This window comes from Populus trichocarpa, chromosome 18 (genome assembly GCF_000002775.5).
Source record: "Populus trichocarpa isolate Nisqually-1 chromosome 18, P.trichocarpa_v4.1, whole genome shotgun sequence".
In the NCBI taxonomy this organism is placed as follows: domain Eukaryota; kingdom Viridiplantae; phylum Streptophyta; class Magnoliopsida; order Malpighiales; family Salicaceae; genus Populus; species Populus trichocarpa.
The window spans coordinates 11,070,647-11,085,019 of NC_037302.2; the positions used below are offsets into that span (position 1 = coordinate 11,070,647).

The 14,373-nt window shown below is 32.3% G+C and overlaps 1 protein-coding gene across 9 annotated transcripts in view; it reads right to left on the minus strand.

The window, feature by feature from the left end:
- Positions 1 to 391: 391 nt before the first annotated feature.
- The window catches only part of LOC7488956 (lysine--tRNA ligase, cytoplasmic), a 37,091-nt gene continuing 23,109 nt past the window's right edge, over positions 392 to 14,373 (minus strand). For 2 of the 9 annotated variants that reach the window (XR_008057990.1, XM_052448860.1), the window contains one exon: positions 4,459 to 4,599. Coding sequence is in view for 6 of the 9 variants with exons in the window: in XM_052448856.1 (XP_052304816.1) it covers positions 458 to 684; positions 4,943 to 4,994; positions 5,140 to 5,283; positions 5,367 to 5,435; positions 5,546 to 5,689; positions 6,224 to 6,380; positions 6,476 to 6,572; positions 6,663 to 6,945; positions 7,046 to 7,171; positions 7,776 to 7,838; positions 7,915 to 8,030; positions 9,156 to 9,241; positions 9,773 to 9,866; positions 9,962 to 10,127; positions 10,243 to 10,314; positions 11,203 to 11,278; positions 11,377 to 11,426 (2,022 nt within the window). In the remaining 3 variants the exon portion in view is untranslated. Of the gene's footprint in view, positions 685 to 4,458; positions 4,659 to 4,942; positions 4,995 to 5,139; positions 5,284 to 5,366; positions 5,436 to 5,545; positions 5,690 to 6,223; positions 6,381 to 6,475; positions 6,573 to 6,662; positions 6,946 to 7,045; positions 7,172 to 7,775; positions 7,839 to 7,914; positions 8,031 to 9,155; positions 9,242 to 9,772; positions 9,867 to 9,961; positions 10,128 to 10,242; positions 10,315 to 11,202; positions 11,279 to 11,376; positions 11,546 to 14,373 lie in introns of those variants that run through there. The other 7 variants (XM_052448856.1, XM_024590463.2, XM_006372015.3 and 4 more) reach the window with 7 other exon arrangements.

The following is a 14,373-nucleotide window of genomic DNA, read 5'->3' on the forward strand; positions in this document are numbered from 1 at the left end:
ATGTCCACAGGATGTTTTCGCTTTGTGTTTGGTTATGGTCATATCATATGAGTTATGTTTTCAATACGGTTTTCTGCGTTTGATTTTTTTATTATTATTATTAATATGGATATCCGGGTAATTTATATACTTCTTGACTAATCTTACGGGTTCTAAATTTAATGATCATATAAACCTCTAGTGACACTGAGAAGACTCAAACTCATGACCATTGAAAAGCAAACCTAAAATCTGGCCAATTAAGCTACCCCTCAAGATTCTATACTTGATTTTCTTTGTGCATGTTTTGTCGGGAGGAGGATATCCAAACACCCCACGAATTAATTTGCAAGAAATTTATTATAAATTATCTATCTTCTAATATATTCGTTTGAATTAATCTAGACAGAGCTTATTTGAATTATATCGAAAACGAATTTAATTTAATGGATGAGAAAAATGGGATTAAACAAGTGGATTAGAATGATAAAATAATAACAAGAAAAGATAGAAGGTGATAGAGCAAGGCATCAAAATGAGCACCTGCTTTTGATGTCAGATGTCCACTCCTTTTGGCCACACTCCCTGTTTTATCTTTAACAATAAATGAAAAGCAGGGAAGCCTCATGCATTCAAAACACCTATTCTTGGACCAGTTACATGTTGCTATCTTGCTGCTACTAACAAAATTGCTTGCATGATCCTCTACCAAAAAATAAAAAAAACGGGGGAGGGGGGAATAAAAAAGCATGATATATACTTCCATTTTTGGGAAGGGACAAAAGTATAAAAAAAATTAAAAAATTGATGTAATTAAGTGACTACATATACACTAAAAAGGCCACTCAAAAAGCATGATACATCCATTGTAGGAAGGGACAAAGGTTATAAAATAATGATGTAATTAAGTAACTACATTAAAAGAAACTAAAAGGGCAAGTTGTTTTACTATATTCATTCTCTTATACATCATTGTAAATTGGAATAGTGATTTTTTAAAAATTTTAATTTGATCCTTAATTTTTTTGTTTTGTACAATTAAACTCTTTTAGACCTAAATTAATAACAAATCAGTTTCTTTTTTTTAAAAGAGGGTGAAATTAAAAAACAGAAGTTCACTTCTACTGCCTGCTAATAAATATCCAACTGTTGGCGAATCAATCGCATTGAAGCATCTATAAGTTTTGATCTCGAAGGAAGAGGGGCTGACAGGGACAGAGGCCCTGCAAGGAAAGACATCTTTTTCGGCCACCTCCTTTAATAAATTAGATTTTTAATCTTAAGAATAAAAAAAAAAACATTTGACCGCTTCTAAGATTTTTTTTCTGTAATTTGACTCCGACAAACTAAAATTCTTTGCTCTGTCCCTGCCTGAAACAAAATAAAGGTAAGAATTTAGATCATGAAGTGAAAAACCCACGATTCAAAATCTATTCTTTTGTTTGAAATTGAAAGACTTGCTGCTTGTTTTGTGGCTTTGCAACTTGTGGCTGGATTTGAGGTTTTGGTGCTTGAGGTTCTTGTTCTTCTTGCTGCGAAAGAGAGGACTTGGCGTAGTGGGAAAGTCATAATCTTATGGCCAGCAAATGGGTCTTGGAGGGAATGATGGAATGAGATTTGGTTCTAAAATGGAATTCACAATTTGAATGGAGAATCGGAGCGCCAATGTTGATTGTTTTTTCATGATGTGCGTCGCTCTCAGTGTTTGAAATTTTAGATGAAAATATTCTTCCTAGGTTCTATTTTTTTATTTTCTCTTTGTATTTATCTTTTTTTTTAAATAAACCCAATAAATAACTTGTAGAATTTCTCACTCGACATCATCATCCACATCGTAAAGTGTTATCTTGTGCTTTAATAAATCAGGTGGCTACCGGAGTAACACTGCTGGTAAGTCCAAAGAGGTACAAAATAACAGTCGTTGGTTTCAAATCATGGATCATGCGCATTTGATTTACTATTATTCTGTCTAAAAATTGTGGATTTTCTTACCAAACCCCACTAAAGACAGTCTTTGGACTGCTCAAGATACCAAATCTGCTCTCGTTTAGAACGTTGCCCTAAAATCACTCCATATATAGCCGCAAGAGTTTATCAGACAAAATCTTAAAATTAATCTCGGATTTCTTAGCTGCTCCGCCCGATAACTGGAGGGGCTACTATTTTTTTTCTTAGAGGACTTACTGCCTGTTTTTTTGTTTTAGCTGCGGGGCCACATGTAAGAAAAAAATTAATTTTTTTCTTTGAATTATATATTTTTTCAGTGTTTTTTAATCTTTTTGATATGAGAATATATTTCCAAATTTTTTCTTTGAAAATCTGGCTCTGTGTCCACTGGGAAGGCTTTTTTTTTTTTTTTTTTGTGAGGCCTATAGTTAAACTTCTATTACAAGAAGAGCATGGACATGAAAACTGAAAGGTTCAAAAGCTTTAGCCCATATAGCACCAGACCTGGGCATACAGAGAAATATTGAGGCTCGAGAAAAGAAGTTGGGTTCTCGGAATAATTCAACAAATATAAGATGCCCAACAACCTCATGTATCAACACACAAGTCAAATCAAAATGAGTTAAAAATTATTAACCAAAATAGTATCAAAATATATTATCTATTTATTTATCCGAGTTATTATTATCAATGGACATAATGTTCATTGAGGGATATAATATTCATCAATAAAAGCATTTTTTGAGTAAATAAATAGATAATGCAAAATAAAAACGTCTTTGATTTTGGAAAAGAAATGATCAAATGAGAGATTTTTACAAGTTTTTATCCACCTAACCTTTTCTATTGTCTTATTGTATTTATTAGGATTTGAGTTTTATTTGTATAAGGTAATTTGTTGATTTTTTTTAAAATATTAAATTTAAGAAATATTAAAATATTTTTATCTTTGAACATTTACACTGCTACCAAGCACGTGTACTAATTACTCTTGTAACGATTACCTCCTTTTCATTTGTGTAACCAATCATCCATGAAAAATTAACTTTTACACTTCAAAAATTGCCCTTGTAATAATTACTTTTGCACTAATTCACTCTTATTTTTTAACCCTATACCGGATGCCACTATAAAAGTGATCATATAGTAACTTGATTGCAAAATATTTTCCAATAAAATGATGGGATTTTATTTTTCAGGCCTATTTGTTAAGTATAGGGACCAAAATCACTTTCTTAAAAATTATAAAGAGAATAGAAAACCTATAAAGTCTAATTTCCAACCATTCTAATATTTAAAAATAAAATAAAAAACCCGAAAAATAAATCAAATCAATTAGGATAATATATTAAACCTGTAACTTTTTTATCATGAAATCAAGATGATTTTATAAAAAGCAAATAAAAAAAATTATAAAATTTCAATTCTAACATATTCAATGTTAAAGATTGAAATTGAGAAAAAAATAAAAATAAATCCATTAGACCAAGATACCTAAAACAAAAAACAAATTGAAAATAAAATTATAAAACTCAATCCCCAAAATAACATATTATTAAAAGATTAAGAAGAAGAAGAAGAAGAAGAAGAAACAGAAGATTGAATTGTTGGAGAGTAAAATTAAAAATAAATAATCAATTAGAAAATGACAAAAAAATAAACTCAGTCAACTCAACTCAGGTCTTCTAAACTTGCAATTCAAGTTATGAAATTGAAATAATCATATAGAAAAAAATTGAAAAAAAATTATAAAACCCCATTAAAAAATATTCGATTAAAAAGGACCAAGAAAAACATACAAAGTCAACCTCAATCAACTTACCAACCTCATCGGGTTATGAGATCAAGATAACACAATAGCATGTAAATAAATAAAAAATACAAAACCTAATTTTTAACTAACACAATGTTGAATGATGAAATCAATAAAAAAAACAATAGGTTAACCTATTAAACTCACGACCTGAGTCATGAGATCATTATAAATTTATAAAACACAAATAAAATTTTTTATAAAACTCCACTTCCAACTAATCTATGTTGAAGTTTGAAATCATGAAAAAAAAACCGCTAAACCCATAAGATCATTATATAACATAATAAAAAAAGAATAAAAAATAATTATGAAGTATAATTTTTAAAATAATATAATATTAAAAGAAGAATTAAAAAAAAATTCAGTTGTTAAATGGTGAAATTAAATAAATCAAAAACACAACACAACTTTTAATGCTGATAAAAAAGAAAGACATAATTGTAAGACCAGACAAGAATTGTTAAATAGAAAGCAAAAATACCTGATAAAAAAGAAAGACATAATCAAATAAAAGAAAGATTCAAGGATGTGAAAGCTGAAAAAAATAGTTTTGAGGTGATTCACTGTTTATCATATAAATGGTATTTCCACACTAACAAGATCATAAAGCGACACAAGACAAAGTGGCCCACATCAGTGTAACTCTTTTAATGCTTTTTTATAATAATAAAACTAAAAAAATCAATCTCCGAATGATGCAACTCATAGTCAAGAACTGTAACAAAAGCACATCTTATATATTTAATGAACTCATCGAATACCATTTCAAGCCCTTCTACGTTAAGAGTCCAAAGATAAATTTCAAATAATTATCAGTCGGGTGGGGAAAAAAATCCTGAAGGTGACAACACAGCCACCTCTATAACTGACAGAAGGTTCATGCTCCAGATCTCAGAATTTCAGACAGCCTAAGTAGCTGCGGTAACAAAAAACAAGTATTAAATGGCAAATGATAAGCACCAAGTAAAACTGAGTTGGTGAAACATGCATCTCTAGTCTACAAGTGGATTGAACTATGCATCTTTTTGTGTAACCTCTATCCCTGTAGGTGCTTAGGGTAATTACAAAAAATAAGAATGCAGTCGCATCTAGCTAAATACAGCCAAAATATCCTATGATGGTGAGAAGAAAGGGGAGGTGGCAATGCAAGAGGAATTAAAGAAAGCATTAGTAGGATTCAGGAGTCAGGATGAGAAGTACCTTTAGCAGACGGTTCATCCTGAGGCTTCATGGCAGGGAAGAGAAGCACCTCCTGCCCCCAAAAAGCAAGCAGAAATATGAGTGATAGATGAAAATTAAATCCCCGTGCTGACATGGTAGTGAGTGTGGCAGCATTGGCAAGCAAACATGTGGACACGCAAATAAAATAAAATATGAAGAGGTGATTTGGCACAAACCTTTATGTTCTGTGAATCAGTTAACAACATAGCTAACCGATCAATACCCATTCCCCATCCACCAGTAGGAGGCAATCCATATTCAAGTGCCGTACAGAATGTTTCGTCGAAAGCCATTGCTTCATCATCACCTGATTGTCGATCCTGAAATTCGGAAACGAATTGCCTTTAGGTATAATTTCCAGTCATTAGACTGACATTGCAAACTGCAAAATGATGTGGGTTACCTTGAGTTGTGACTCAAATCTTTCGCGTTGTACAACAGGGTCATTCAATTCAGTGTATGCATTGCAAAGCTGAGCAGTCACAGAATATCAAACAATATAAGAGGCGCAAATCGAAGTATAAGTAGGCAGATGAATTGAAGGGGAACGAAAAGTATGAATGATGCAACTGAGAAAAACACCTCATGCTTGTTGACAAACAATTCAAAGCGTTCGGTCAAGCCTGGTTTCGATCTATGCCACTTTGCCAAAGGACTCATAATCTCAGGTTGGTTAATGATGAAGGCAGGGTTTACACAAGTCTCTTCTAGAAAATGCCCCACCAGCTGCAGACAGAAAAAGTACAATAACATGAACCTTGAACAGTTGCTTGGTCCTTTTTTAATGCTTAAAACAACTCAGCTTTTGACCTCAACATTAACTCAAAATCAGTACAGCACGCTCCATGATCAGTCATTACTTCATCTCTATATGTAAAAAGTATGCATCGAAGTGTAATTTTGTTTCAAACAATGAATTATGTGTAAATGAATATCAAAGGCTTCTGTTAGATTTTGGTGTTCAAAACCCCAAACCATAGAAATTCCCACCATTCATCCCCAACGAATGCAGAACACATGAAAAAACAAATGAGAAAACAAATTGAATGAAATACTTTCTAATGTTTCCTTTCATGATTAAAGATTTTCTCAGCAGACCATAGACCTTGTTTCATGCACAAGGCTGACTCATCTACTTAATTGTGAAAAAGTCTTTCTATGGTACACACCCTAGGATACAAGGAGAGATCCTTTTTCTCATTCAACGCCATACAATTTTACAACAGTCAACTAAAGAAAGAGATGGGGAAGAAGCATTACTTTATCCAGCAAACGAGTTGTCGTTTGAGGAGGGGGGCACTTGACCTCAAACCTCTCACATGCAGCTACAAGATATTTGGTAGCTTCATCACTTGAAAAGTCCTTCGGTATATTGAGGTTGGCCATCTTCTCCAACTCCTCAATCATGTCAATTCGTCTGCAACAGTTAAAAAACTGTTAATTCAATCATCCACAGATAAAGTCAAAAGTTAAAACTATCCTATAGATGAAAAGCAACAATATCTAACAGACCTAAAAGGAGGTGTAAAGTCAATCTCAATTGGATCCTTGTCAAGCCCGTTGGCATGATATTTAATTTTGTAGCCACCTGTAAGTTCCTTGACCATGCCTATTTTAAAAATACAAGTATTTCAGTAAAATTAAAAAAATAAAAACAATGTAAAAACGAATTTTGCAGATCCCAAATATTCACTCTTACCGCTCAACATTTTCTCAGTGAGTTCCATCAAGTCATTGTAATCAGCATAAGCCATATAGAACTCACAAGTTGTGAACTCTGGATTATGTGTCAAATCAATACCCTCATTCCTAAATTGTTTTCCGATTTCATAAACACGGTCGAGTCCACCAACAACTAACTCTTTAAGAAAGAGTTCGGGTGCAATGCGCATGTACAGTTTCATGTTCAGGTCATTATGATGGGTTACAAATGGACGGGCAGCAGCTCCGCCAGCAATCATATTCATCATTGGTGTTTCAACCTGAGCACAAAAGTTGAAAAAATCAGCAAGAAATAAATAGTTACATATGAGGAAAGCATTACAGGTAGAGGCTTGCAGAACAGCAAAATAGATGACTGACCTCCAAGAAATCAAGATTGTCAAGAAAGCTCTTCACATATTTAATGATTTTAGATCTGGTCTTGAATATTTGTTGAACCTCCAAATTCAACATTAGATCTAGATATCGTTGGCGATAACGTGTTTCCTAAAACAAAACAATAAAACAAATAAATGACTGCTCCAAAGGGACACTGGAAATTGTCAGAGACCCATCATGGAGGCTATTCTTGTGCTAGAAAGAATGGAAAGTGTGATCTTATCAGTTTCCCCAAGTATCATTCTAAGTCAACAGAGAATAAATCAAGACACAAAAAATTTACAAGTTCAACAGTCACCCAGCTCAAAGATAATATAATGGTTTTATTGCATTATTCACAAAAGAAAACACTATCATAGTTTCAATTGCATGACTATTTTGAGTTGGTAATCTGCTATTCAAGTATTACAAGACAGCAAGTCATGCAACTTAGCTAACATCATTACTAGTAAGGCTAATCCAACTATATCAAGCTAAAAATCTTAGCCAGAAGGTCAGCTTCATCCATTATCCTTTCTAGGCAAATTCATCCAGTCTGACAGTAACATAGACAACAAAACTAATTCAACCACTCAAATAGTAAATGTAATTGACAGGCACAGCAAACTGGTCTTGTTTAGAAAGTCGTCCATCCAAAAAATGAGTTAACAAAGAATTGAGAAGAAAAGAGACCTGATCTTTCAAAAAGACTTGATTTCTTTTGGCTAAATACCTGATCTTTTAAAATATATGCCTCAGGGTTCCTGACTGTTCCCGGGGCCCAAACCTCAGATTTCTGTAGAACAAGGACACAATTCCATCATAATATAATTTCAGCCTGAGGCAGTAGAGTAACAATAAAAGTTTCTAACCTTCACACAAGCATCTGAGCCAGGGCCAGCTTTCTGCCTCGGCATCATGTGCAAACAATGAGATAAAACCGTAAAAGATGTTGGAAAGATGCTCAACTCTCCCCTTTTGGTTTTTCCTGAATTATAAAAAAGAAAAAAGTAACAAATAAAAAAGGCAAAACTAACATAATTAAAAGGATGAATTCCTAGCAGAATCTATATTTAAGATTGAAAAAAAATGACAAGATTACAGTTATAGCATAGCATCCATAGCAAGATGCCTCCAGAAAACATTACTCATTCAATCTGACTTTGAATAAAACAGAAGGGAGCAATATTTTGCAAATGCCTCAACATAATAATCAAAACAGTCCAACCAGGAAAAAATAAAAAAGATGCTTTCCTCTCAAGTGTTGTTTGGTTGGATCATGTCTTTAATTATTCTGCTGACACATTGATAGAAACATACAAATGAATGCCCATGTGCAAGCATGCACACAACAAAGGTATACTTGCCACATACAGAGAGAACTTTTTATTACACTTCTATAAAACGGAGTTATTGATCAGTTCAATTGTTATAAAATTCACCTAGAATTCTTCAACATCAATATCTCAAATGTTTCAAAAATATGTCCTGGAGAATATAAGTGTAGCTCTCCATTCTCACCTCACTATACACAAGTTGCATTTCTTAGCCAGCACAGAATATAGAGATATGCTTCAAACAGCAGTCCAGTCTTGTGAACATGGCCATCATGGAAGTTGACGAGTAATTTCTCCAAACTAGGTCTTGCGTACTTTTCTCAACTAATTCTATATATGCTTTCTACAAGTATGCATATTCATGGATACACGAGCACATGCACGCATGCACATACACACACAGAATTGGAGGGAGAGGGCTTAAACATTATGTACAACAAATGAGGTCCAGTTCAACACAAGTTGAACTCATGATTACTCAATCTCAGAGGAGAATCAATCACCCCAAGTTTTCAATACAATATTTGTTGCTAGGGAGATTTGCATCTCCTATGAACACCTCAATACAAAGTTCAATAGTCATTGGTGGCCTTCAGTTGCAATTAGGTCAGGACAAAGAAAAGAATTGGGAATGAAATATTTTGTTTGATAGTACAAATATTGAAGGTGAACTAAGACTCTTGTTTAGTTATTTCTTTGTTGAACATATTATTAGTTAAAAATATAAGATAAATTCAAAGTTAAGCATATTAACCAACACTTGTACCACACCAAACCTGGAAATCCAGTGACACCAACAATATCACCACGCTTCACACTTGAATGGAGCTTAGAAAACTCCGCTTCATCAAGGCCTGACTTGCTGAAATTACAGAAAAGAAAAATTATCCATTTGAAATATAAAAGAAGCAAAGAAAGGAGTAAAAAGGAAGAATGGGGTTGGGAGACACAATAGCATGCAACAAATCAATCCAATATATCTGGAAGGAGAAGGAGAGACAATAGATAATTTAATCAATCTATCAATTGATATGAGCATGCATATAAACTACTGGAATATAAATATAATCATAAAGCACAAGGAAGATCACAATGATCCATCTAAGTAAACGAGATCATATTGTTTACTTCTAACTTAGCACTATCCACATAAAGCAGCTAAAATTAACATAGAGAATGTGAGTTTCAAAAGGTGAAGGTGCTCTTAAAGATGAAAATAGTCGCTGTTACATAATAAGTTATTGGATTGAACAACAAAAAATGGAATATGTTTTACCACTTTCAACAAAGGAATCCAAAATGAAGGATTTGTTGCCCATGACCAGGATGAAATGCAACAAACTGAGCATAAACGAGTTTGAAGTGATGAACATATGGAAAAAATCTAATATACCTTGCATCAGCCATCACTTGGACCTTAGTACCAAGACCATGCAGATCATAAAAGAACAGCTTTGAAGAGGAAGATCTTTTGCTCATTATTCGACCTAGTAGAAAACAAAAATAAAGTTCATCAAAATGGAACATGACAACAGCCAATTACATAAAACAATAGAATAAAAGTGCCTATGTTCAAAGTTACCAGCCAAAGACACAGAAACATCCTCAAGATGCTCTCCATTGCTTAACCCCCCATACTTGTCAATATATTCAGGGATGGTCAGTGTAACAAAAAACTTATGAGGGTACATATTTTTCCCTTCTGCCTTCTGAGCATCGAGATATTTCAACCTATTCTCATAGTATTGCTGTTAACATAAATCAAAACAAAAAACCAAACTCAAAAACCAAACCTTAACAAAACTTCTGTTTTTTGTACTCATCAAGTGCAGACAAGATAAAACAAGAATAAAAAAGTTATACCGTGGGGTCCATATCTTCATCATCAGCTGCCGCTGCAGATTTCTGAACCTGGGTGCTGGCCTTGGCAGCAGCCTTCAAAATGGAGTAACATTGTTAAAAGACACAATAAAACAGAAATGCACTTAACATAAATAATCATAAATGTTCAAATTAAAAAAAAAAAAGGGAAGATAACTTTTTTGTTTTATATGATTGTAAAGGAAAATTCCTTAGGCAATAAGAGGAGCATATTACATGAAGAACAGCTGTGAAGGCTGAAGAGAACAAAATTTCTGATCAGTGTGCAGGAACCCAGGAGAGAGAAAAAAACAAAGAAAGCTTAAGAGTAGAGTAGAAAATCTCAGAGAAAGAAAAGGGGTGCTTTGGGATAAAAATTTATGAGGTTCAATTATCAAGCAAATCGCACCCCTTTGGATGTGATTTGCGATGGCATGGAAAACATGAGAATAACACACACAATCCACAATCAATTGGTCTACAATTGTTCTCTTGCCATTCATTTACTATTCCTAGTAAATATAGGCAAGCCAATTTCATCTAGATATGAGCAGGCAATAATAAAAAGATTTGGTGAATAAAAATATAGGTCATCTCCATTGACAAACACACACACACACACACACACACACACACACACACAAAAACCCGCATGCATTGAAAGCAAAACTTTTTCATCAAGATTTTGTCACTGTTGCAAGTCTACTCTGAAGCATCTTAGAAGGAAAGAAATCTTGAAGACTGCAAAGTGCCAGCTTTCCCTTATAACTAGTCTAGAATCCAATCCATCCCTTGTCATTGATGGTTTCCAAACATGAGAATTGAGTAAGTAGCTTAGAATTGAAATCAACGCTCCACAATTCCATAGTTTCCAAACGGGCTGTGATTTAGTCATAATTTAAAACCTAAAAAGAAAAAGAATAAAGATAGCACTAAAAAAAACGAAAAGAAAAGGAAGGAGACCTGTCTAGCTTTGTCTTCCTCTTTAAGGCGTCTCTCTTCCTCTTTCTTCTTATTCTTCAATTCCTTCTTCAGCGCACTACAACAATGTTAACATGCACAAACCACAATCAAATCCACTTAACAAATTAATTTTAAGCAATAACAAATTAATGAGATATATAGCGAGAGACTTACTTCTTGCTTGTGGTTTTCTCAGCGGGAGCAGAAGCGTCGGTCTCCTCCATTGTTGAATCAGTAACGCACGCAGTTCAGGTGTTTGAGAGAGGGAAATGCAGGGGAGGTGTTTGGAAGGCAACTACTGGCTGTTGCTGGTGCGTAATTGTTCTTATGGTAGTAAAAATAACGCTAGCTAGGGCTTTTATAAAAGGCCTTAGAAGTGGGTTCAGCAGAATCGGCACAACACGAGACAAGACAAGTACTTTTAAAAACACTCTTTTAAAAATTTTAAATTTTTTTATATTTTAAATTAATTTTTTTAGTAATTTTAAATTATTTTAATATACTGATTTTAAAAATATTTTTTTAAAAAATAATAATTTAATATATTTTTAAATAAAAATCATTTTAAAAAACAATATATACCCAAGCTAAAGCTTTTCTCTTAAGGCCCATTTAATACTAAAATTTTGTTCGTCAAAGGAGAAAGAAAATGTGCCGAAAACATGCTTACTTGCCCATCACACAAATGCAACCATGACAAGGGTTCAATGTATAAAAAAATAAAAAAATAATATTTAAAATTTGAGAGACCTAAATTATCTCCATGAAAAGAACCAAAATGATTGGTCCGTGAAAAGTCAGTTCGCGCGTATCATATTCCCACGTCCCTCCTTTTCTTGGCCCCCAAGCACCTTACGGATTTTGTCAGCTGGCAGTCGTGCATCTTAGTATTTCTTTAACAAGTGTAGGTGACTAAATTCTACCCATTTTACTATTATTATTATTATTATTATTATGCATATTAAATTATAAGTGTATTTCTTGACTGTGCTTGCTTGCTTGCTGCCAAAATAATATTAAATTTTGATCTTCGATTCTGCAGAGGTGTTTCGATCCTAATCTTTTACTTTTCTAATCCTCTGTCTTTAACATGCATTGAATTGAAAATGTGGTTGTGATTGTTTTTTAAAAATATTTTTTATTTAGAAATATATTAAAATAATATTTTTTTATTTTTAAAAAATTATTTTTGATATCAACACATCAAAATAATCTGAAAATACCAAAAAAATATTAATTTGAAATAAGAAAAAAAATAAAAAAAATTATTTTTTTAAAAAATACTTTTAAAATATAAAAACAAACATGGCTGAAAAACTATTATAGATAATAAATAATAATAATCAGCTCCCATCTTGTTGAATTCCTCTTCAGTTTCCTTTCTCAAACTTTTAAGAGTTTCAGTTTTATTTATTCACATTAAATTCAGATTTTATTACACACATTCGATATGTGATAATAAAAAAAATTAAATCAAGTTATTGATAATTTTAACTTGATTTAATTTTTTCTTCAGGTCCAACAATATACGTGTAAAGCCCGGTCTAGAAAATCGGTAAACCGGTGTTGAAAGGGTAATCCTCCATTAAAAAATGGTAAATGAAGAGGAAGAATTATTGTTGTATAGGATGAACATCCCTGGTGAGTTAACTTAAATTTATGATGAAATAAAATAATAAAATTAATATGTAAAATGTTAATTAGTATTAGTGATAAATTCGTGTAAAATATTTATTGTAAAGGCAAGATTTTTGTAAATTTGGGGTGAAATTATTTAGAAATATATTTTGAAATTTCAAATAAATTAATGTATGATTTTATGCATAAGTAACTATAACCGCTAGTATAAGCCCCGCGTACAATCTTGCAGTTTTTAATCAAAAGATGATGAAAGTTTTCAATGAATTAGTTTGAAAATCTTAACAATTCAAGTAAATAAACATTATGAAAAATGATATGATTAAGGAAATGTTGAATAAGCAAATTCATATTTTAGTGTAAATTTGTTCAGTTTTATGTTATCAAGGATAACTTTTAATTCAATTGTTAGATTAGGCTGAAATTTCTCAAAATATCTTCTAACGTATTGTTCTATCTTAGAGTTAGAATTTCACGTCATTCAGTATTTAGAAAGTCCATATAAATTTACCGGTCACCAAGAGAAAATATCAAAAATTAACACGTGGACCATTAGTAATGGTAAAATTATAAATAAGATAAAAATTTCTTATTCCTCCTTCGTAAACTTACGTGCAGCTGGAATTAAAGGGGGAGAGACCCTAGCTTATTTCTTCTTCTTCTTGTTCTTGGTTTTTCTTTGGGAAATTGGCCAGTGAGATGGAAAATGAGATTACAATAAGAAAGAAACTACCTTGAGGCCGCAAATTTGGTTGGGAAGAGAAGAGAGAGAAGTAGTTTCGGCTATGGAGAAAAAGAAACAAATGAATTGAAGAAGAAAGGAGTTGGAAGCTAAAGCTTGCAAGGAAGTTGTTTTGACACTAAAATTGATTATTAATGTATTCTTTACTATGAGTTTTATAATTGATTAAGATTTTAAGCAATTTTAAATGAAATTCCCAAATCTTTCAAGTTATGGTTCTTAGTAAAAAATTAAGGGAATTGCAAAATTAGTTTTAAATTTGTTAATTGGTGTGAAATGAGTTGTGATGAATGTGAAATTATAGAGAGATGAAAAGAAAAACTTGGTGTCATGGAGAGTTAAGGACCTGCCAAATTAGAGAGAAAAAGGATATTGGTTTAATTGATCTCAATGTTTATAAATTATATGTAATTAATGTGTATTGGTACGAGGATGATGATTTGAGATGAATTTTGTTTTGAGATGAATTTCGTTATTGTATTTAATTATATTTGAACTTGTAGTGCATATTGATTTAGGATTCTTGAAATTTAATTTGAAAAAATGCTTGATTATGGTGTTTTTAGTTAAGGGATATGTAATGATTGGTTGTTGTGAAAATTGAGATAGATTAGGGGAAGAAAAAAGCCTTGGGGTCGATCATGAATGAGTCCTAGGGAATCTAAATAAATTATTAATAAATTTTAATAAATTGTGATTTATTTGTATGTATTATTGATGTAATAATGTTTGAGAGAGTAATGATTACTATTATTTATGAATTTGGTTTTGTATGAGTTTTTATGGGATTG